The sequence below is a fragment of the Rattus norvegicus genome, chromosome 3 (genome assembly GCF_036323735.1).
Source record: "Rattus norvegicus strain BN/NHsdMcwi chromosome 3, GRCr8, whole genome shotgun sequence".
Lineage (NCBI taxonomy): Eukaryota > Metazoa > Chordata > Mammalia > Rodentia > Muridae > Rattus > Rattus norvegicus.
Window position 1 is genome coordinate 53613492 of NC_086021.1, and position 23223 is coordinate 53636714.

At 39.9% G+C, this 23223-nt stretch overlaps 1 protein-coding gene across 2 annotated transcripts in view; it reads left to right on the top strand.

The window, feature by feature from the left end:
- The first annotated feature begins 651 nt into the window (after positions 1 to 651).
- The window catches only part of Acvr2a (activin A receptor type 2A), an 87791-nt gene continuing 65219 nt past the window's right edge, over positions 652 to 23223 (top strand). The window contains exon 1 of one of the 2 annotated variants that reach the window (XM_063283199.1): positions 652 to 1363. In XM_063283199.1, coding sequence (XP_063139269.1) covers positions 1309 to 1363 — 55 coding nt within the window. In that variant the 5' untranslated portion in view covers positions 652 to 1308. The remainder of the gene's footprint in view (positions 1364 to 23223) is intronic. The other variant, NM_031571.3, reaches the window with a different exon arrangement.

The window sequence follows — 23223 nt, forward strand, 5'->3', positions numbered from 1 at the left end:
AATACATTGAAATCTGCAGTTTTCACTTCAAGCTTAATACAGACTTTTCTCGCTAACTAGGAGCAAACCTGTTTGCAACACAATGCTTTGTGTATACAAGGTATGGTGGAAAGGATCCGAACCGCACAACCAGCTAACCGGCGAGGGTGTTCTGACCTGGCGGACAGCCCTTCCTGCCTTTATTTTTTAGCCCAAAGACAAACGCTGGGAGGCCTCCGCGGCGGGGGCGCGGCCGGCTCGCGAGCACCGAGCTCGCTCGGGCAGCAGCGGGTGCGGCTCCCGCCCACTCCGATCAGCTCGGCGCGGCCTCGGCGTCCCCCAGAGGAAAGGCTGGGCGCCGCAGTCGGCCTTGGCATCGCCCATCCCGCTCGGGCGCCGCGGATCTCGCGCCCGGGCGGGCACCGCACTGGGCACTCCAGGGGTCTCGAGACCGTAGCAGGCACCCGCAGGGCCCGCCGTCCCGTCAGCTCGGTCTTGGGTCCCGCAGGCCTCGCAGAGCGCGCTCCAGCCCCGGCCCCGCCCCTCCGGCTCGCCCCGCCTCCCGGGCAATCTCCTCGCGCTCGCCGCCCGGCACGCGCGCTGCGCCCTGCCGCCGCTCCCGCCGCCGCCGCCACCGCCGCCGCGGAGCGTTCTCCGCCGCGCCTGGCTTCCAGCTTCGGGCCGGAACCGGAAGTGTAGGGGGCGGGGCCGGCGGAGGCCAGGAGACCGAAAACGCGGCCGAGCCGGGAGCCGGGAGCCGGAGCCACAGCCTGGACCAGAACTTGGCCGCCTCCTGCGCAGCAGTCTCCGGTGGCCGTCTTCCGTCGCCGCCTCGCACCGCCACCGCCGCAAGCTCGGCTACCGTGGTCCGCGGACTTTGGGTGTCCGGGTTGAAGGTCGGTCCGGACGTCGGAGCAGCTCGGCTCCCGGACCGTCCGGGCGGCTGCGGGCGCCGCCGCCGCCGCCGCCTCGTCGCCTCAGTCAGGCGTTTTGTTCACTGAGACGCGAGAGGCGAGCGGAGCTGACAGTGATTTTGACAGTGATTCCAACCCGCTTTTGTTGTTGTTGGCTTTTCGTTGTTTGGTTTTGTGTGTTGTGCGTGTATGTGGCGGTTTTTCCCCCGTGGTACAATTTTTTAAATTGTTGTGCCTTTTTCCCCCCTTTTTTCGACCCTGTGAACGTTTTTGCTCCCCCCTCCCCCCCGCCTCGGGGCTTCCGAATATGTTTTATGACGGTTGATTTTACACCAGGAGGTTTGTCTCCGAGGAAGACCCAGGGAACTGGATATCTAGCGAGAACTTCCTACGGCTTCTCCGGCGCCTCGGGAAAATGGGAGCTGCTGCAAAGTTGGCGTTCGCCGTCTTTCTTATCTCTTGCTCTTCAGGTAGGTGGAGGAGCCGGCGCGGCGGGGCTGTGGCCGGCTGCTGTCGGCTGGGCAGTTCTGGGGCCGAGGCTTTTCCCGCGCCCAACCCCGCAGCCCTGACAATCTGGAAATCTCCACGAATTCCACTTGTTTTGGGTTGGTTTGGCGAACTGATAGGTTGAGTGCCGTGTTGTTGTGCAAGTGAGAAAGTCATGGTTTGTGGCCATAACACTCGATGACAGCGCTGGTTGGGTTGCTGTGAAGCCGCAAATACCACAAGTGAAAATTTATGTAAAGGTTTGAGACCCAGAAGGAGGTATTCCGAAATGTCATTTAGCCTAAGCTGTTCCAAAACAAGGACCGGTTTTGGTCGTCATCTAATTAGTGCTTCACCGGTGAATATCGAGACATAGATCAAGTGGGCTGGTGTTTAATTTTGACTGTGAGAAACAATGCATCCTATCTGCGATTTAATCTAGGTCTTCTCTCACGTTTTCTCCAACTTCATTGTCCAGTAGTGTTAAAAATAGTTTTAGTTGCCGAGTATTAACCATAACCCAGTGCAGGAGAGGTATGCTGGTGTGTGTTGGTGGTGTGTGTTGGCTTTCACCCACCATTTGTGTGCTCTTTTCAGGCGTAGATTCTGCTTACCTACGGAATACTTCTTTTAAATGCTTTGTACTGACACATTGTTTTCAGTTTAGAACAGGGCATGTGAAATTGTGCTCATGTTAAATGTGCTATTCTTGTGAGATGTTTTTTAGCTCAAGGTTAGGAGAATACTCTGGCCATTTTATATCCGAAAATTATGATTATATGAAGATGTTGTATGGTTGCAACCAGTGGTTGGAAAAACTAGGCTTTTGTACTTGAATTTCTGGAAATGCATACATCTAGCTGAAAGGTGTGCAAACGCACTTAACAGGAGAGTTAGTTCGAGGGATGAAACAGTTTAAAAGTCACAGTGAATACATTCATTATAAAAATTCAGTGGATACTTCCTAGGTTGTGGCAAAGAAGAGGGGTGGGGGACGAATTGACAGGTTTCATGGCTGTGTCGTTCCCTCGTATGTCACAGGGAAATTAGAAGGTGGTAGTCTTTTCTTTGTGTACCTCTCTCTGTTGTGTGTGTGTGTGTCCGTCCATCTTCCCCACCCCACCCCCCTTTTAATAGAATCTTTTGTAATGTATAGAATTTTGCTGAATGGTACATTTCCTTGTGGTTAATAAATGGATAAAGTCTAGTCTTATGTCTGTAGTGGTATTGATCAGTTCCGGGTGGGCTGAATGTGTTGTGAAATGGCGATCATTGCCAGAGATTAACCAAAAGAATCATGTCTGTTTAAATGGAAGAAGGAACATGCTTAAGGCAGGCGGACAGTTCTTTTTGTGCTTGGTTTAGAAAGCCAGCTAAACAATGGTGTCTGAAATGAATGAAAGCTTTGATAATGTTAAATATCTTGCTTTTCGGAACTGACTTAACCGTGTAGTTTTTCCCCTCATATTGCTTCCCCCCCGACCCGATATATCTTGCTGGTAAACTCCTGTTTAGGTCTCCGTTCAGGTTTCCTTTTTTTCTCATCTGCCCTTGAGGAGGAGGGGCATCATGGCCACTGACCAAGGACTGGACATTATTCTTTCTCAAACCCACCTGAGTCTCATTAATTGATGAGGGAGGTTATTCTTGAGCAGCCCCAAGGTATCACTCCTGGAAAAGCAAGCTGACACTACAGATCTTACAGCTTCCTCTGCTTGGTTTGGGAGTAAAAGGAACTGAGCAGTAGTTCCCTTTATGATTATGATCCCTGGGCTCCTAGGTTGATAGCAAAAATTTTGAGGTAGAGAAGTTCTGCTGTTGTAGAACATAGAGATAATTCATTAAAATAATTTGAAAAGCTTTAATCCATATTGATACATGAAGGTGTTTTTGTGCTTAAAATGTCTTAATTTTTTTTTTTTAAGGACTTCGTTAGGGATTAAATGCACTCTTAAAAGCCCTCCTTCCCCCGTGTGTGTGTGTGTGTGTGTGTGTGTGTGTGGTGTCTTCTAATTGATTTTTCTGTGTAATGTGTAATCTGGCACTGGAAGCAGAGGGTGGCTATTTTTATTAGAATTAAGTAATTTACTAAATTACCAGTTTGTTTCTGGGTATCTGACTTAGAAAAATCAAATGGGAAACAGTAGTAAGGAATGTGTTTATTCAAGGTGTTCAGGAAGGAGGCATGGTTGCTGGCTTTTAAATGTTTTTAGTCTTTGGCTTTTTCAGCTTCCATCCCATGGTGTGTGCTGTGGAGACTGATTATGCAGACTATTCCTGTAGGATATGGCCAAGTGTATAATTTCCTCCTTGCTCTCATTCCAGGAGAAACATTTTAAGTTTTGCCCTCATCCTGGAGTGCTTTCAGATTCCCTATGATTTTTAATTTTTATTCCTCTTTATCCTTCTTCAGAGTCTGTTTCAAAACACAGATCTGCTTTTTACTGTTTGAAGCATCATGGCTAATTTTTGTGTTTTCTCACAATTTGTAAAAATGTGAGGATGAATTTAACATTGCCCAGTACTGACATTTATCTCACCTAGGTACTATAGCTCCTATGCTATTTGAGTGGCTGTGAAGTTGAAGATTCTTTTGGATTGTGTATGAACTGGTAACAGTGTGGTCAGTATATTCATGAAAGAAGAGCAGAAATACAGTAGTTGATAGCTAGGCATCACTGTGTAGTTGGAGTGAGAGCTGATAGAACAGTCTTCTAGGACTTCTGAATGTTGGCTAGCAAGTGATATTTAGTAATGCTTTTTCTTTTGTCTATTTTTTTTTTAAAGAAGAGACTTATTCTTACTTGTCTTAATTATTTGTAGGTGTGTGTCTGCTTGTGGGTGGGCATGTGCATGTAAATGCATGAAGGACAGAGGTGTTAGATCCTCTGGAATTAGTCTTATGGAGGTGCTGGGAACTGAGCTCTGGCCCTCTAGAAGATCAGCAAATATTCTTGCTTGCCAAACTGCGTCTCCAGCCCAGTGCTTTGTTTCTTAAAGGTAGAAATCTCTTACATGTATGCTGTTAAATCCCAGTATACTATGCCGAAACATACAGACTAGATAAAAAACCAAAACAAAGTCTCCCTCCCCCATTCCACTTTGAAAATTTTCCTGTTTATGATCTGAGCTAGTGGTTCTCATGCTGGAGTGATCGTTGTCTGTCCTCCTCAGGAGACATCTAGAGACCTTTTTTATTTGTCAAAACTGGGGAGGGGATACTTACTTAATTGGCACCTAGTGGGTGAAAGACAGGGGTGTTGCTAACCACTCCCCATTGCACAGGCCAGCTATTACAACAAAGAATTATCTAGCTCAAAGTGTGAGCAGTGCTCAGATTAAGAGACCCCTTTTAAATTCTTAGGCTTTAAAGCATTGGAAGAGCTATGGGCTCCCTCCCATCAGTCAGTTATCTAAGTTGTACTAGTTCAGGATATTGGTGAACTCCAGGTGACTCTGTTGTAAGTTTTCATTATTGTTTACATTTAGATTGCGATTGGATTAGGAAAATAAGTTCTCTTTATACATTATTTTATCCTGATATGTCATTTATAGTATTTTGCTGAGAGTTGTGAATAAACTCTTTAGACCTATTCTGACTGTTCATGAAGACCCTTGTTCATGGACGTGATGGATAATTGGCCAGGGTATCATGTTGAGTCATACTTGTTTTTGATCTGGTATTTTTACCTTTTAGGATCGTTCCTTTTATTCTTATTGGAATTCTGGAACTGCATGACTATGGGCAGTGTGTGTCAGAAACATGGTGTCTGAAAAGTTTTGTATCATGTACATAAGAATGAATGTGTTTCCTAAATAATTCCAAGGTATAAGTGTTAGGGGTAAGGTTAAATAAGTTCATTATTATAAAAAGGATATTTCTTTTGTTTACTTAACTTTAAAATTTTTTAAAGTGATTTTTTGATTGTATAATTTTCTTGAGAATAATTAGCTGGATTTTGATTATCATTACACTCATTTAAATTCTACAAATTCTACAGTTCCTTTGTCCCTTTTTTTTTTTTTTTTGGTTCTTTTTTTTGGAGCTGGGGACCGAACCCAGGGCCTTGCGCTTCCTAGGTAAGCGCTCTACCACTGAGCTAAATCCCCAGCCCACCTTTGTCCCTTTTAAGGTTAAATCTTGATTGTAATTAATAAATACTTGCCTTGTTTTGAACTCTGGGTTTTAAAAACTTAAGCTAGTCAGGCAAGATGAGAATTATAGTGAATCTCCAAAAATATGTAGTACTACACCGATTCAGAAGAGAATCTATAGCTTGACATTAGATAGTCTTTTTTAAAAAAATATTCTTAATTTTTAATTCTATGTTGATGTGTGTGTCTGCATGTGACTATTCGTACAGGAGTTGGAGTCATAGACAAGCTGTTGGCCTTATGTGTGTGCTAAGGACAGAGCACTGGTCCTCTGGCAGAGCAGCCAGCATTCTGATGCTGACACATCTCTGAAGCTCCTTCACAGTCTTTCCCACCGGTCTTTTATTTGCTGGGTTTGGACTATTGTAAATCCTTGGGACTAGTGTACCTACCTCTCTGGTTTGAACCTCAAATTATTCCTATTTTCTTTTTCATAATCAAGGTTTTCTTTAACTCTTTGCTGCCTCTTAAAAATCTCTTATTGTCCTTCATTCATTGTCTGTTTAAGCCAAATTTTGACCAGACCTGTGAGTGGATTTATTGCCACTGATGGGCCCACATTAGAGTTCCTCTATTGTAGATTTAATTCTGTTAGGTTGTAACAGTCATGTCTAGACAGAACATTGATTTAAAATTGACTATTGAAGATGAAAGTTCCAGGAATAGACTATAAAGGAAGAAGACAAGAAAACTATTGTAGATAGCAGTTGCCAGTCTGTCATTCTTGACCAGATGTCTTAGTTACTGTCATGTATATCCAGTGCAGCTAGTGGTTCAGTTTTGCTTAATAAAGGGGCTTAAAAGAATTATGTAGTTTTCAGAAGCTGAAATTTTTGAACTGTTAGAATGATGGGCCCAAAAGAAATATTAGAAGATTTATTTTTATGCAGAGTGAGCAAAAATGTGGTGTTAGCCTTGGATTCTAAGTAACAGCTCAGTCTATCTCATGTCTTCTCTTCTATTTAAACTGTTACATCTTTTTAAATAGGAATATTTAGTTTGTTTTTTCCTGCCCCCAAGCTATTTTATTCCCGCCCAACCCTCAATCTAGTCTGGTTAAAAAAAGAGATATGATGATACTTGACAGTCTTCCCAGTACATGGTAGGCAGAAGCAGGAAGATTTCACTAAGTTCCAGGCTGGCTTGGTTTACGTAGTGAAAACCTATCTTAAAAAAAAAAAATCAGTCAATCAATTAATCATTCAGTTTTGCTTATAGTCTTTACTGACAGAATCACCTTTAGCATAGTGACATATATGCTCCACCATCATTGGTTCTTGCTTGCTTTTTCTAACTGCTTGGTATAGTGGTTAAGACTCTGCATTGCATAGTCAAGTTTCCTTGGTTTAAATCATCTTCATATCTTTGTCAAACTCAGTTTATATTCTTGTGCCTCTACAAAGCATAGATGATGGTGTACACTTTAAAAAGTGGTTTGATGAGATAGCACATGAATGCTAGTGTGTGGGTTTTTTTCCTCTTTTTCTTTTCTTTTTCCTTTTCTTTTCTTTTCTCTTCTTTTTCTTTTTCTTTTTCTTTTTCTTTTTTCTTTTTTTTTTTTTTTTGAGACAGGGCTTCCCAGTGTAGCTTTGACTGGCCTGGAATTGTGTTTAGACTGGGCTGGCCTTGAACTCAGAGGTCCACCTTCCTTTGCTATCACACTTGGCAAGCACTCCAACAATGTTGCCTCTCCTCCTCATGAGTTCTGTGCTACTGTCTTACAAACTCAAAATTCAGTTACTTTTTATTGTATGTCTTGTGCATTTATATGTGTTGTTTCTTCCTACTTTATCCGGTTAAGTCCTGTTATTTCTAAGATTGAGAAGTGTTATCTTTAGAAATATTTTCTCTGCCACATAACCACTATTGAGGTATAGTAGCTTTTGTTCTTTAACACTTTCAGAGTGTCCTTAGTTTCAGTAATTGCTGTAAATGTTCAATGGCCAATTTACTGTTTAAATTATTACAAATGCTCACCTTGTTTTTATTTTTTTTGAAGAGTTTTCCTTTAACCACTGTGTGTACACTGGCATACAGTAGCTGCTCAGAAAATACTTAGTGAATGAAGTGGAACTGTTCTGCATGTTTGGTGCATAGATTTCCTTCCATGTTATTAAGTAATGAGCTTGGGTTAGGTGATCTCTAAAAGCTTTCTGATTTTTCAGGATCTGATCACAATAGTGACATTAAGAAAATGCATTTTGCTAGTGACTGTTTTGATATCCTTAAGTTCTGTTCCCTTTTAAAAATGCTTTCTCTCTAATCCTTAGATTAACATTTTGTTAGAATTTAAATTGTGTAGATTTATAAAGATTCTTTGATATCTTCTAGTTAAGTGATGTTCCTAATTTTTAAACTATAATCCACAGTGAGAATTACACATTGTATCGTGATTTAGTTCTCATGTGATAGTGTCTGTGTGTAAGTCATAATAAAGCTTCATGAATTATTTACCCTTACTATATACAGGAGGGATACTTTTATTTATTGCTATATTCTGTTTCATTTAAAAATGATGAGTATTAGGACTGGAAAGGTGTCTCATTAGTTAAGGGCACTGACTGATCTTCCAAGGGACTTGCATTTAATTCCCAGCACTCACATGGTGCCTCACAACCCTCTGTAACACCAGTCTCAGGAGATCTGGCACTCTCTTCTGGCCACTGTTGGTGGCAGGCACATAGGTGATAGATACCCAGCTTTAGATGCAGACCAGACACATAGAACAAAGTAAAATTTAAAAGAGTGTTGAGTGTGGTCCATTGAGACAGTAACTAATGGACTGTAATTGTCAAAAACACCTATCCTGAGAGTTCAGCAGGTCCCTCATTTCTTCTGCTCTGTCCTGTTTGAATAAGATTGAAAAGAACGTACCAAAATGGCTTTAAAATGAATCTCTAGTAGCGTGTGCCACTGTGTGGAATACAGATCAGACTGTCCTGGGGACATGACTCTTTGGACTCCTTTTTCCTTCTGGTCCAGTTGTTTAAATTACAGTCTGCTCCTGTTTTAGCACCTTCTTGTGTTTTGGGGATGTTTAGAGTTTTTCACTCAGGAAATACTAGTAGCAGAAGTAGATACTGGGAATACAAGATTTTAACAGAAAATTTAAAAGGATGTTTATGGAGGGGAAGGAAAAGCTACAAAGGAGCATTGGAATAAGGTGATACTTAAACGCTAACTTGAGAATGGTTGGAAGGTAAGGTGAGATAGACCTAATCTGAAGGAATGATTAGTGTCCTGAAGAATGCTATGCTTCGCTTAAAGAACTGTGCAGTCTCAACTGAGGGCATAGGTTTAGGTGGAAGACAAACTGAGGGGATGTTGGAGGGGATGATAAAGATCCTGGTGGATGGGCTGAATCCATGTATTAGGAGGACAGGGCAGAAAAGCAATGTGAAGGACAGGTAACATTACTAATGCAAGTGGTAAGGAATGAATGGGCCAGAAGGAATTAGAACCTTTTTTATAGCTAAATAACTATCTAGGTGGCGGTAGATTTACATAGTAATCATGAATGAAAGTACACATGTGAATTTAGAAAAATAAAAGGGTACTAAAACTCAGAAAATGTAATGTTATTTTACAAGGGAAGACACGGATGAATCTGTCTCCATTGTGTTGTCAGTAATGGTTCTGAGCATTAATGCTCTGCATGTTTGTGTTTAGAGGATAGTTACCTTCTAGTAGTTATACTTCTAACTCTTATTGGTGACCTAGTTTCTGTTCTTAATTTATGTGAGGCATTTCTTCACAGTGAGACTGCTCTATACAAGTACACTAAGGTCTTTGCTGAAGTTGGCCCTATTCATGCCTGAAGTCTGTCTGTTCCACAAGCCATTCTTCTGTACAAGAAAAAACAGTTTTCCTTTGTTTACATTATTACTGGGTCTAATTTTGTTTTCTAATGTTGCTGAAAAAAAGCACATGTAAAACAGGGAGGCAGTAACTAGAAGGACTGGCTGCACATGTGGGGACAGATTGTTTTAGAACATGTCAGCTCTTAAGTTCTTTTTTTTTTTTTTCCCAGAGCTGGGGACCGAACCCAGGGCCTTGCGCTTGCTAGGCAAGTGCTCTACCACTGAGCTAAATCCCCAACCCATGTCAGCTCTTTATATATTATAATAAAATATGCCTATTACAAAACTTGGAGCTTTAAAAATTATCAGATTCATTCTAGAATTACTGATTTCAAAATTTATATTTGATGAAATGATATTATAAGTGTGGTGGTTTACTCAGGTAATCTCAGCATTTGTAAGACTGAGGTAGGAAGAGTGCCATGATTTCAAGGACAGTGTAGGCTACTTAGTGAGTTCTGGGCTAGCTTGGGCTTTAGAGTAAGACCCTGTCCCCACTCTGTAATACCATTATTTGGAAAAAAAAAATCCTTGTTCACATCTTTATGAGTATAGGTGTTAACTCAAACTTGTAATCTAACACATTTCAAGATGACTGGGAGGGGGTGAGTTCTGAGAGCTTGGCAAGTTTCTAAAACTCAGAGGTTACATTTTCAAATGTATAAGTCAAGTTGTATTAAATGAAATACACTAAGTAACATAGTAGCTGCTCCAGAATAACGTTACATATGATAGTAATCTCTGAGTCTAATTTAGAAGGACATAGTATATAACACATTTAAAATATAGGTTTAGTTCTTGGGAGAAATTTTTAAATTTTTAGTCAGATTACAGCAAAACAATAGTCTAACAATAATATAGCCAAAGAAATTTTAAGTATAGAATTCCAGAGAAGTGCTAGGATTCCCTAGAATCTTCAGATAGAGTTTTTTTTTTTTTTTTTTTTTTTTTAAGGTTTACTTGTTTTAGTAGGGGGAGATTGCAGTGGTTGGAAGTTAGCCTGGGCTACATAGTAGCAGACCAGCTTGAGCTAAACATCCAAACCCTGTCTCAGAAAAACAAAAGTAAAAACAAAACATTAAGTAAGGTAAATATCTTATTTGATGGAATTTAAAATATTTTTCTCGGACAACTACATTTAAATATTAGGTATTTTTTAAAAAATTTTTTATGTAAAAGTAAACTTTGAAGGTTTTTCTTTTTTTAAAAAAAGATTCATTTTATGTATATGAGTATTTTATCTGCACATACACCTGTGTGCCAGAAGAGCGTATTAAATCCCATGGGGATTGAACTTAGGACCTATGGCAGAGCAGATATACTGACCATCTCTTCAGCCTACCAGCTCTGAAGGCTTCTTATGGCTGTTTTTAGATATCAACTACTGAAGTTTTAAGAGATTAGTTGGTGAATATTTTTTTCTTTCTTCTTTTAGATAAAAGGTCATATAACCTAGACTGTTTTCAAACTTACTACATAGCTGAGAGTGGCCTTGAACTCTTGATCCTTCTGATTCTGTCTCTTCAGCACTAGGATTGTTCTAATTGATTTGTATGTGTATGCCTGAATGTGTGGTGAATGCCCATGAGAGTGAGTGTGTGCTCTAGTATATGTGCATGCACATGTGGAGGCCAGAGGAGATCTTTGGGTTTCTTCCTTTATAGCTGTTTTCTTTTTTTGCCTTGAGGCCTGGGTGGGCTCTCATTGAACCAGATGTTTAGTTGAGGACTGTTTTCCTTATCAGTGAGGTTGTCGAAAGAATATCCCCATATCAGAAACTGTAGCTTTGTTTAGATCACACACACACACACACACACACACACACACACACACACACACACACACACACATTGATTTAAGTGACATTTTTATTTATAGTTAGCAGCTTTGTATTGATATCATGAAAGGAACTCACATCATTAAACTAGAGAACAGAAGCTGTCAGCTCTGCCTTTACATTTTCAGAATCTTTTACTTTGGAACATGGCACCTTGTAAAGGGCTAGTTAAGCGTGTTGTTGCCTCCCCAGTGTTAGGGCTGTAGGCACTTGCTGCCATGTCAGGGCGTGTGCTGAGAATTCAGATCCTTGTGCTTGTAGAGCTAGTACTGTGACCCGTTGAATTTTCTCTGCCCTCCAGTTGTTTTGAATTTTAAAGATAACTATTTTGAAGACTAGGATGTAGCTCAGTTGATAAAATGCTGACCCACATGAGCATGGAGCCATGAGTTCAGTTCCCTAGCAGCACATAAAAGGTGTGGCATAGACTTGTGCTCTCAGCGCTTGAGGAGGCGGGAGGTCCAGAGGTTCAAAGTCAGTACTTGGCTCAGTATGAGTTTGAGGCTAGGTTGAGCTACAGGAGACTATCACCAAACCGAAACAAACAATGGTATTTTATCTACTTATTTTTATTTTTAATTAATTAATTAATTAATTAATTTTATCTATCTACCTATCTATCTATTTATTTATTTTTGTTTTTCAACTCAGGGTTTCTCATGTAGCCCTGCCTGACCTGGAACTCTCTCTCTCTCTGTAGATCCAACTGGTTCTGCCTTCTGAGTGTCAGAATTAAAGGCATGTGCCACCACCATCTGGCAAACATCAGTATTTTAAATGTATAAAATTTGGAACTTATTAAAGAGTATGTCACTCAACTCATTTTTGACCTTTAACAACATCAAGACCTTATTTTACTCATTCTTGAATTAAAGTAGATAATATTGATAACTTGTTCATTTAACAGATAAACATGTAGATACATGGTTGTCTTAGTTAGGGTTTTACTGCTGTAAACAGACACCATGACCAAGGCAACTTTTATAAGGACATTTAATTGGGGCTGGCTTACACGTGGTTCAGTCCATTATCGTCACGGCAGGAGCATGGCAGCATCCAGGCAGGCATGGTGCAGGAGGAGCTGGGAGTTCGCCATCTTCATTGAAGGCTGCTAGGAGAAGACTGACTTGTAGGCAGCTAGGACAAGGATATTAAAGCCCATGCCCACAGTGACACACCTACTCCAACAGGGCCATACCTTCTAATAGTGCCACTCCTTGGGCCGGTGAACAATATTGTCGTGATTATGTCCTGTGGAGCTCTTGTGATAAACATGTAGTGAAATGAATCAAATAATTATGCATTGCTGTATGTGCTGTCAGAAATTAAGAGGTGGTGAGAGCTTAACACTTCATTTGCCTCTTGTCACACATTACTTTCTCTAATTATTTACCCTTTTTTTTCCTTTTTATTATTGCCTTAGTGTAAGCTCAGTATGGGAAGAAGTATCCCATCTCTTCATCACAGTGCCCCACAGCATGACCTACTTCCTGACACCAAGTAGAAATTCCTAGATACTTAACTGGCTGTCTGAAGAAATTCTGGGGATGGATGGTAGAGAGAGGTAGGGGTAAGATCAAATAGGACTAACGGGGTAGGCGTTAGAATAAAGTGCAAGGGACAGTGGGAAGTAAAGAACTTGAAGGAGGAAAGCATTTGGTTAAGGATTTTTTGCAGATAAGAGTGTACAGGGGCAAAGAGGGAGACTAATAAGCAGGCCCTCACACCGGTGTAAGCTGGAGAGGCTGTCCAAGGCCTCTTCTGATTTTTCACGATATCTGATTATATTATATAAAATTCATCAGTAATTACCAGTTCCTTTAACATCATCCTTCCCCCAGTTACTTAAAACCATTACTTAAAACCAAAAACCAAACTAATCAAGAACAGACCAACCTACAAAAGAGATGATCAAATCCAGGCTAGTTTATTGTGTTTTTGGGACACTCCTGTTTATAAATTTTGTGCATATTCTATTTTATATTTTTCTCTTCATGTATCCATTTTTTTAAAAAAAATTGCTAACTCCTTAGTACTCCAAACATACATAGTATATACTATTTTATTGACATAATTGAGGATTCAGAAGTAAAAATGCAAGTGTATTTTGTATCTTAATCCTTATAAATTTATCTTTTTAGAAATTTATTCACTTAAAATATATCTTTTCAGGTCATGGAGATCTTATATAAATGCTTAAAGGATAAATTGTACTTTGGGCTGGTGGTTTTACTCAGGGCTTCAACCTCTGACTACATAGTCAGCTTGGTATTTTATTTGGAGACATTTCTAGCCTGAATTGTTTGATGGAGGCTGGTGTACCTAGTGCAAGGAGACCAGCTCTTCCGAGGGCAGACGTTCAGTAGCAGCTGCCTTGAGTAGTGGAGAGTGCTGAAGCCAGAGGAAGGCTGATCTTTCCCAGGCTTGACCAGTGAGTGGTTGGTGGCTGCCCTGACCATCCTTTATAGTTTGTATAAAGTTATGTAACAAATCTTATTTGGTAATAACCTTTTCTTATTCTCTTCTTTAATTCCTTAAAATTACATAAACCTGGCTTGGATGTTGAATTGGGAATTGCTATTTACTTTTGTTGTTGTTGTTTAAATGTAAATAGAGATTGCTTATTAGTTGAGAGAGCTAGACATAATAGAGATAATTAAAATAGGAAGTTTGGAGTGCTGGTGGGGTCTAATAAACTGTCAAGTGACGTCCTTCATCTGGATGGCTGACCTATGCTGTCCCGATTTATGAAGGCAGAAGTGAAGCCTAGGTTAGGATTAGAGACTTGTAGGCAGACTTCATTTCTAATGGAGCTGGTTTATCTACAGACTTTCTTACTGTAGCCCAAGAATATCCCCATATCAGGAACTGTAGTTCTCTTTAGACTGGTGACATATTATCAGCCTTGATTTAAGTGGCATTTTTGTTGTCTTGTATTGATGTCGTGAAAGTGAGTTAGCTCATCAGAACAGAAGCTGATGGCCCTGCCCTTACAATTACAGAATCTTTTACCATTAAAACATGGTACAATGTAAGAGCTAGTTAAAGAAATAAAAACCAATATTGATGGCATAAATGTAGTTGTTTAGTTAACTAGAACAACTTTAAGAACAAATAACTAAGAATTTCCCTTATCTTGCAAGTTAGTAACAGTAATTAATTATATGACCCTTGGATTAGTATAAGAAAAATAGCAAATATTTGGCAAGGAAAAAACATGCAGTGGTGTGTAGTTTGCTTTGAACTTGGAGAAATTCTATAACCTTAGTCCTTCACTTGTGGAATTTGTAATGGCCAATGCCCAAGATTAATTGAAGATCTAAGACATTCATATTCCTATGTGAAAGTATACATGAAATGTAAAGTTTCGATTTTGGTTACTAATATTTATTAGTAATACAGTGATATTCTTCAAGGTATACAGAGCAATGTAAAGGTTTAACTATGACAAATCCTCTACTTCAGAATTTTGTGATTTGTAATGATAGGTAAGCCATTTGTCTGAAAGCTGCCAATGAATAAAATTGCTACTTCTGTAAGCAACTTAGTATCAACTATGAAAGGAATGCTTATTTCTTACCTTGACCCCCTGTCTACCCTCATCATTTGCCATATTGCCTCTCTGATAGTTCCTACCAATTGCTTTTTATTCTTCTAACACTCACCCCACACCCACTATCTCTGGTAATATGTAAGAGGACCATTAGTCATTACATAGTCTCTAGTATCTAACATATAGAAGGTTAATATTTTGGTCAATGAATGGTCAGTGCTGTCAAGTTTTTGGGACAGGGGTCTATAAACATTTTTTTTTTTTTTTTTTTTTTTTTTTTTTTTTTTTTTTTTTTTTTTTATTAACTTGAGTATTTCTTATATACATTTCGAGTGTTATTCCCTTTACCGGTTTCCGGGCAAACATCCCCCTCCCCCCTCCCCTTCCTCATGGGTGTTCCCCTCCCAACCCTCCCCCCATTGCCGCCCTCCCCCCATAGACTAGTTCACTGGGGGTTCAGTCTTAGCAGGACCCAGGGCTTCCCCTTCCACTGGTGCTCTTACTAGGATATTCATTGCTACCTATGGGGTCAGAGTCCAGGGTCAGTCCATGTATAGTCTTTAGGTAGTGGCTTAGTCCCTGGAAGCTCTGGTTGCTTGGCATTGTTGTACTTTTGGGGTCTCGAGCCCCTTCAAGCTCTTCCAGTTCTTTCTCTGATTCCTTCAATAGGGGACCTATTCTCAGTTCACTGGTTTGCTGCTGGCATTCGCCTCTGTATTTGCTGTATTCTGGCTGTGTCTCTCAGGAGAGATCTACATCCGGCTCCTGTCGGTCTGCACTTCTTTGCTTCATCCATCTTGTCTAATTGGGTGGCTGTATATGTATGGGCCACATGTGGGGCAGGCTCTGAATGGGTGTTCCTTCAGTCTCTGTTTTAATCTTTGCCTCTCCCTTCCCTGCCAAGGGTATTCTTTTTCCTCATTTAAAGAAGGAGTGAAGCATTCACATTTTGATCATCCGTTTTGAGTTTCGTTTGTTCTAGGGATCTAGGGTAATTCAAGCATTTGGGCTAATAGCCACTTATCAATGAGTGCATACCATGTATGTCTTTCTGTGATTGGGTTAGCTCACTCAGGATGATATTTTCCAGTTCCAACCATTTGCCTATGAATTTCATAAACTCGTTGTTTTTGATAGCTGAGTAATATTCCATTGTGTAGATGTACCACATTTTCTGTATCCATTCCTCTGTTGAGGGGCATCTGGGTTCTTTCCAGTTTCTGGCTATTATAAATAAGGCTGCGATGAACATAGTGGAGCATGTGTCTCTTTTATATGTTGAGGCATCTTTTGGGTATATGCCCAAGAGAGGTATAGCTGGATCCTCAGGCAGTTCAATGTCCAATTTTCTGAGGAACCTCCAGACTGATTTCCAGAATGGTTTTACCAGTCTGCAATCCCACCAACAATGGAGGAGTGTTCCTCTTTCTCCACATCCTCGCCAGCATCTGCTGTCACCTGAGTTTTTGATCTTAGCCATTCTCACTGGTGTGAGGTGAAATCTCAGGGTTGTTTTGATTTGCATTTCCCTTATGACTAAAGATGTTGAACATTTCTTTAGGTGTTTCTCAGCCATTCGGCATTCCTCAGCTGTGAATTCTTTGTTTAGCTCTGAACCCCATTTTTTAATAGGGTTATTTGTTTCCCTGCGGTCTAACTTCTTGAGTTCTTTGTATATTTTGGATATAAGGCCTCTATCTGTTGTAGGATTGGTAAAGATCTTTTCCCAATCTGTTGGTTGCCGTTTTGTCCTAACCACAGTGTCCTTTGCCTTACAGAAGCTTTGCAGTTTTATGAGATCCCATTTGTCGATTCTTGATCTTAGAGCATAAGCCATTGGTGTTTTGTTCAGGAAATTTTTTCCAGTGCCCATGTGTTCCAGATGCTTCCCTAGTTTTTCTTCTATTAGTTTGAGTGTGTCTGGTTTGATGTGGAGGTCCTTGATCCACTTGGACTTAAGCTTTGTACAGGGTGATAAGCATGGATCGATCTGCATTCTTCTACATGTTGCCCTCCAGTTGAACCAGCACCATTTGCTGAAAATGCTATCTTTTTTCCATTGGATGGTTTTGGCTCCTTTGTCAAAAATCAAGTGACCATAGGTGTGTGGGTTCATTTCTGGGTCTTCAATTCTATTCCATTGGTCTATCTGTCTGTCTCTGTACCAATACCATGCAGTTTTTATCACTATTGCTCTGTAATACTGCTTGAGTTCAGGGATAGTGATTCCCCCTGAAGTCCTCTTATTGTTGAGGATAGCTTTAGCTATCCTGGGTTTTTTGTTATTCCAGATGAATTTGCAAATTGTTCTGTCTAACTCTTTGAAGAATTGGATTGGTATTTTGATGGGGATTGCATTGAATCTGTAGATTGCTTTTGGTAAAATGGCCATTTTTACTATATTAATCCTGCCAATCCATGAGCATGGGAGATCTTTCCATCTTCTGAGGTCTTCTTCAATTTCTTTCCTCAGTGTCTTGAAGTTCTTATTGTACAGATCTTTTACTTGCTTGGTTAAAGTCACACCGAGGTACTTTATATTATTTGGGTCTATTATGAAGGGTGTCGTTTCCCTAATTTCTTTCTCGGCTTGTTTCTCTTTTGTATAGAGGAAGGCAACTGATTTATTTGAGTTAATTTTATACCCAGCCACTTTGCTGAAGTTGTTTATCAGCTTTAGTAGTTCTCTGGTGGAACTTTTGGGATCACTTAAATATACTATCATGTCATCTGCAAATAGTGATATTTTGACCTCTTCTTTTCCGATCTGTATCCCCTTGATCTCCTTTTGTTGTCTGATTGCTCTGGCTAGAACTTCAAGAACTATACTGAATAAGTAGGGAGAGAGTGGGCAGCCTTGTCTAGTCCCTGATTTTAGTGGGATTGCTTCAAGTTTCTCTCCATTTAGTTTAATGTTAGCAACTGGTTTGCTGTATATGGCTTTTACTATGTTTAGGTATGGGCCTTGAATTCCTATTCTTTCCAGGACTTTTATCATGAAGGGGTGTTGAATTTTGTCAAATGCTTTCTCAGCATCTAATGAAATGATCATGTGGTTCTGTTCTTTCAGTTTGTTTATATAATGGATCACGTTGATGGTTTTCCGTATATTAAACCATCCCTGCATGCCTGGGATGAAGCCTACTTGATCATGGTGGATGATTGTTTTGATGTGCTCTTGAATTCGGTTTGCCAGAATTTTATTGAGTATTTTTGCGTCGATATTCATAAGGGAAATTGGTCTGAAGTTCTCTTTCTTTGTTGTGTCTTTGTGTGGTTTAGGTATAAGAGTAATTGTGGATTCGTAGAAGGAATTCGGTAGGGCTCCATCTGTTTCAATTTTGTGGAATAGTTTGGATAATATTGGTATGAGGTCTTCTATGAAGGTTTGATAGAATTCTGCACTAAACCCGTCTGGACCTGGGCTCTTTTTGGTTGGGAGACCTTTAATGACTGCTTCTATTTCCTTAGGAGTTATGGGGTTGTTTAACTGGTTTATCTGTTCCTGATTTAACTTCGATACCTGGTATCTGTCTAGGAAATTGTCCATTTCCTGAAGATTTTCAAGTTTTGTTGAATATAGGTTTTTATAGTAAGATCTGATGATTTTTTGAATTTCCTCTGAATCTGTTGTTATGTCTCCCTTTTCATTTCTGATTTTGTTAATTTGAACGCACTCTCTGTGTCCTCTCGTTAGTCTGGCTAAGGGTTTATCTATCTTGTTGATTTTCTCAAAGAACCAACTTTTGGTTCTGTTGATTCTTTCTATGGTCCTTTTTGTTTCTACTTGGTTGATTTCCGCTCTGAGTTTGATTATTTCCTGCCTTCTACTCCTCCTGGGTGTATTTGCTTCTTTTTGTTCTAGAGCTTTTAGGTGTGCTGTCAAGCTGCTGACATATGCTCTTTCCTGTTTCTTTCTGCAGGCACTCAGCGCTATGAGTTTTCCTCTTAGCACAGCTTTCATTGTGTCCCATAAGTTTGAGTATGTTGTATCTTCATTTTCATTAAATTCTAAAAAGTTTTTAATTTCTTTCTTTATTTCTTCCTTGACCAGGTTATCATTGAGTAGAGCATTGTTCAATTTCCACGTATATGTGGGCATTCTTCCCTTATTGTTATTGAAGACCAGTTTTAGGCCGTGGTGGTCCGATAGCACGCATGGGATTATTTCTATCTTTCTGTACCTGTTGAGGCCCGTGTTTTGACCAATTATATGGTCAATTTTGGAGAAAGTACCATGAGGAGCTGAGAAGAAGGTATATCCTTTTGCTTTAGGATAGAATGTTCTATAAATATCCGTTAAGTCCATTTGGCTCATGACTTCTCTTAGTCTGTCGACATCACTGTTTAATTTCTGTTTCCATGATCTGTCCATTGATGAGAGTGGTGTGTTGAAATCTCCCACTATTATTGTGTGAGGTGCAATGTGTGTTTTGAGCTTTAGTAAGGTTTCTTTTACGTATGTAGGTGCCCTTGTATTTGGGGCATAGATATTTAGGATTGAGAGTTCATCTTGGTGGATTTTTCCTTTGATGAATATGAAGTGTCCTTCCTTATCTTTTTTGATGACTTTTAGTTGGAAATTGATTTTATTTGATATTAGAATGGCTACTCCAGCTTGCTTCTTCTGACCATTTGCTTGGAAAGTTGTTTTCCAGCCTTTCACTCTGAGGTAGTGTCTGTCTTTGTCTCTGAGGTGTGTTTCCTGTAGGCAGCAGAATGCAGGGTCCTCGTTGCGTATCCAGTTTGTTAATCTATGTCTTTTTATTGGGGAGTTGAGGCCATTGATATTGAGAGATATTAAGGAATAGTGATTATTGTTTCCCTTTATATTCATATTTGGATGTGAGGTTATGTTTGTGTGCTTTCATTCTCTTTGTTTTGTTGCCAAGACGATTAGTTTCTTGCTTCTTCTAGGGTATAGTTTGCCTCCTTATGTTGGGCTTTACCATTTATTATCCTTTGTAGTGCTGGATTTGTAGAAAGATATTGTGTAAATTTGGTTTTGTCATGGAATATCTTGGTTTCTCCATCAATGTTAATTGAGAGTTTTGCTGGATACAGTAACCTGGGCTGGCATTTGTGTTCTCTTAGGGTCTGTATAACATCAGTCCAGGATCTTCTGGCCTTCATAGTTTCTGGCGAGAAGTCTGGTGTAATTCTGATAGGTCTCCCTTTATATGTTACTTGACCTTTTTCCCTTACTGCTTTTAATATTCTTTCTTTATTTTGTGCGTTTGGTGTTTTGACAATTATGTGACGGGAGGTGTTTCTTTTCTGGTCCAATCTATTTGGAGTTCTGTAGGCTTCTTGTATGTCTATGGGTATCTCTTTTTTTAGGTTAGGGAAGTTTTCTTCTATGATTTTGTTGAAGATATTTACTGGTCCTTTGAGCTGGGAGTCTTCACTCTCTTCTATACCTATTATCCTTAGGTTTGATCTTCTCATTGAGTCCTGGATTTCCTGTATGTTTTGGACCAGTAGCTTTTTCCGCTTTACATTATCTTTGACAGTTGAGTCAATGATTTCTATGGAATCTTCTGCTCCTGAGATTCTCTCTTCCATCTCTTGTATTCTGTTGGTGAAGCTTGTATCTACAGCTCCTTGTCTCTTCTTTTGGTTTTCTATATCCAGGGTTGTTTCCATGTGTTCTTTCTTGATTGCTTCTATTTCCATTTTTAATTCCTTCAACTGTTTGTTTGTGTTTTCCTGGAATTCTTTCAGGGATTTTTGCGATTCCTCTCTGTAGGCTTTTACTTGTTTATTAATGTTTTCCTGTGCTTCCCTAAGTGTGTTCATGTCTTTCTTGAAGTCCTCCAGCATCATGATCAAATATGATTTTGAAACTAGATCTTGCTTTTCTGGTGTGTTTGGATATTCCGTGTTTGCTTTGGTGGGAGAATTGGGCTCCGATGATGCCATGTAGTCTTGGTTTCTGTTGCTTGGGTTCCTGCGCTTGCCTCTCGCCATCAGATTATCTCTAGTGTTACTTTGTTCTGCTATTTCTGACAGTGGCTAGACTGTCCTATAAGCCTGTGTGTCAGGAGTGCTGTAGACCTGTTTTCCTCTCTTTCAGTCAGTTATGGGGACAGAGTGTTCTGCTTTCGGGCGTGTAGTTTTTCCTCTCTACAGGTCTTCAGCTGTTCCTGTGGGCCTGTGTCTTGAGTTCACCTAAACATTTTTTTATAAAGGGCCAGATAGTAAATATTTTATAGCAATCTTTTAGAGATACTAAATTCTGTTTTAAAACAGAGGTAGCCATAAATATTAGATAAATAAATCACTGTTAATATATTATGAGACTTTATTTGTATATGCTGAAATTTCAGTTTCATATTCATATGTCACAAATTTTTCAAAACCATTTTAAAATGTCATTGTTCAGAGACTGAGTGAAACCCAGCTACAAAGTGGATTTGATCTGAAGACTACCAGTTTCTTGGATACCTGCAGGTGGCCCATCTCTCTCAATTAGAAATAAATTATTACTAAACAAAACTTTCTTTTGAACTTAGACACATTTTCTTTCCTTTACTCCACCAATTATTCTATTTTAAGTGTGTGGATGTTTGCCTGCATGTGTGTCTGTTCACCACATTTATGGCTCGGTGCCTACAGAAGCTAAAACAGAGGCCAGAGGATGGTGTCAGATGCCCTGGAACTGGAGTTAACAGCTGGTTGTGAGCTGCTACGTGGGTGCTGGGCATCAAACCTGCATCCTCTGAAAGAGCAGCCGGTGCTTTTAACTACTGAGCTAGCCCTGGACAAAATCATTGTCAACATTTGTTGGCTACCACCCCAGACCAATTCGATCCATATGCCTGGTTTTTGCCTATTTTGTATTCTGGCAGTACTGTAAAACTTTACCCTTTGGAATAACACTGTCTCTGAAAGATGGTGGATTTAGTATTCATTCTTAGACCAGGGCAAGGGTCTCTCCATTATCATCAGGATTTCTGTCTCTCGATCTCTCTTCTGCCTCCTAGACTTTGCATCCTAAAACTACCCTGTTCTAGGTTCTCCTGTATGGTCCTATGGTATGGTTTTAAAAAGCTTTGTGTGAATGGCTAGGGAGAAGAGAATGGGGGAAAAAAGTTGGGGAGAGAAAAGAATGGAAGGTAGTTTTCTTTCCAAACTACAGGTCTCAACTCCTTGGAACATCTTGAAATCTCTGTAGTATGTCCATATTAATAGAAAGAAAATGGACAATAATCAGAGTCATCCATAGAAGTAAAAAGATGTTTTATGAAATTCAGTTGTATTTGTAAATTAGGTTACAATAAGAAGTAGTTGTGCTCAGGAAGTTTAAAAGCCTGTTTTCTGAGGGTTTGGATACTGATCTTAAGATTCCCTCACCCCCCCCCCCTTCCTTTTCTTGTTAATCTATGTGAAAGCAAAATGAGGTATGACCAGGGATTCTGCTTGCTTTCTACAGTATGCTGCTTGTACATAGGAGACTGGTAGCTTACTACCTAAGAGAAGCAGGATGACGTGGTCAACAAGCTTTATAGATGAGGCTCAGAGGCGCCAATCTTATTTAGGTGGTAGAAAGAAGCCATATATGGCCTTTGTGTTTTAGGGGACAAAACACATCCCACTTGGTGACAGCTCACCAGATTACCAAGGCACCGAGTTAGTTTCTGTACTTGGCCACTGTTCCAGTGGGATAAAATGAACTCTACAAGAATGACAAGTGAGAGGATCGATTGCATCTTCTTGATTCTTCCCTCTGCCATTTTTCCCTTTAAGTTGTATCTTCTTAGTTGGACCCTTAACTCCATGATAGGAAAAGCAGGGGATTGAGAGGATACAATTGGTGAGAAAGAGTCACCCAAGAGTGAATTAGGAAGGAAACTAAAGTAGAAGGGCCATCTGGCTGTTCTGAGGTGGCAGTCTACAAATGGGTATGGGTAAAACAGGCCCTGCTCATACATTGGGTTAAGAGTCTTGGCTTTGGTATCTTTGATATGCTGATTGGATAGTTTTCTGAAAAAGTTAGGTGAACTCAGCAATATTAGATTAGTCTAGAATAATTACTCATTTTAAGCACTGAAAAGTCATAGTATGTATGTTTTGAAACATTTTTGGCTATTGCATGTTGTTAGCAAATATGGTGAAAATTAACTGAATCTGATCTCTAACTTGATTTGGAAATGTCCTGAAAAGAAAAAGATTAGACAAGTTAGTTTTATTCACTAGAAAAGTAACAAAACTATATATATAGTGTGTGTGTATGCACGTGCACATGGGCACGTACACACACACTCTCTCTCTCTCTCTCTCTCTCTCTCTCTCTCTCTCTCTCTCTCTCTCTTAGGTAAAAAATGGCAAGATAACAGACTCTTAAAATGTATTCTGTTTTTTCCAGGCCGGATAGGCAAGAATGCTTTTGAAATGGAATTACCACTCATCTGGAATGAGTTTCAAATAGTAGTTCTA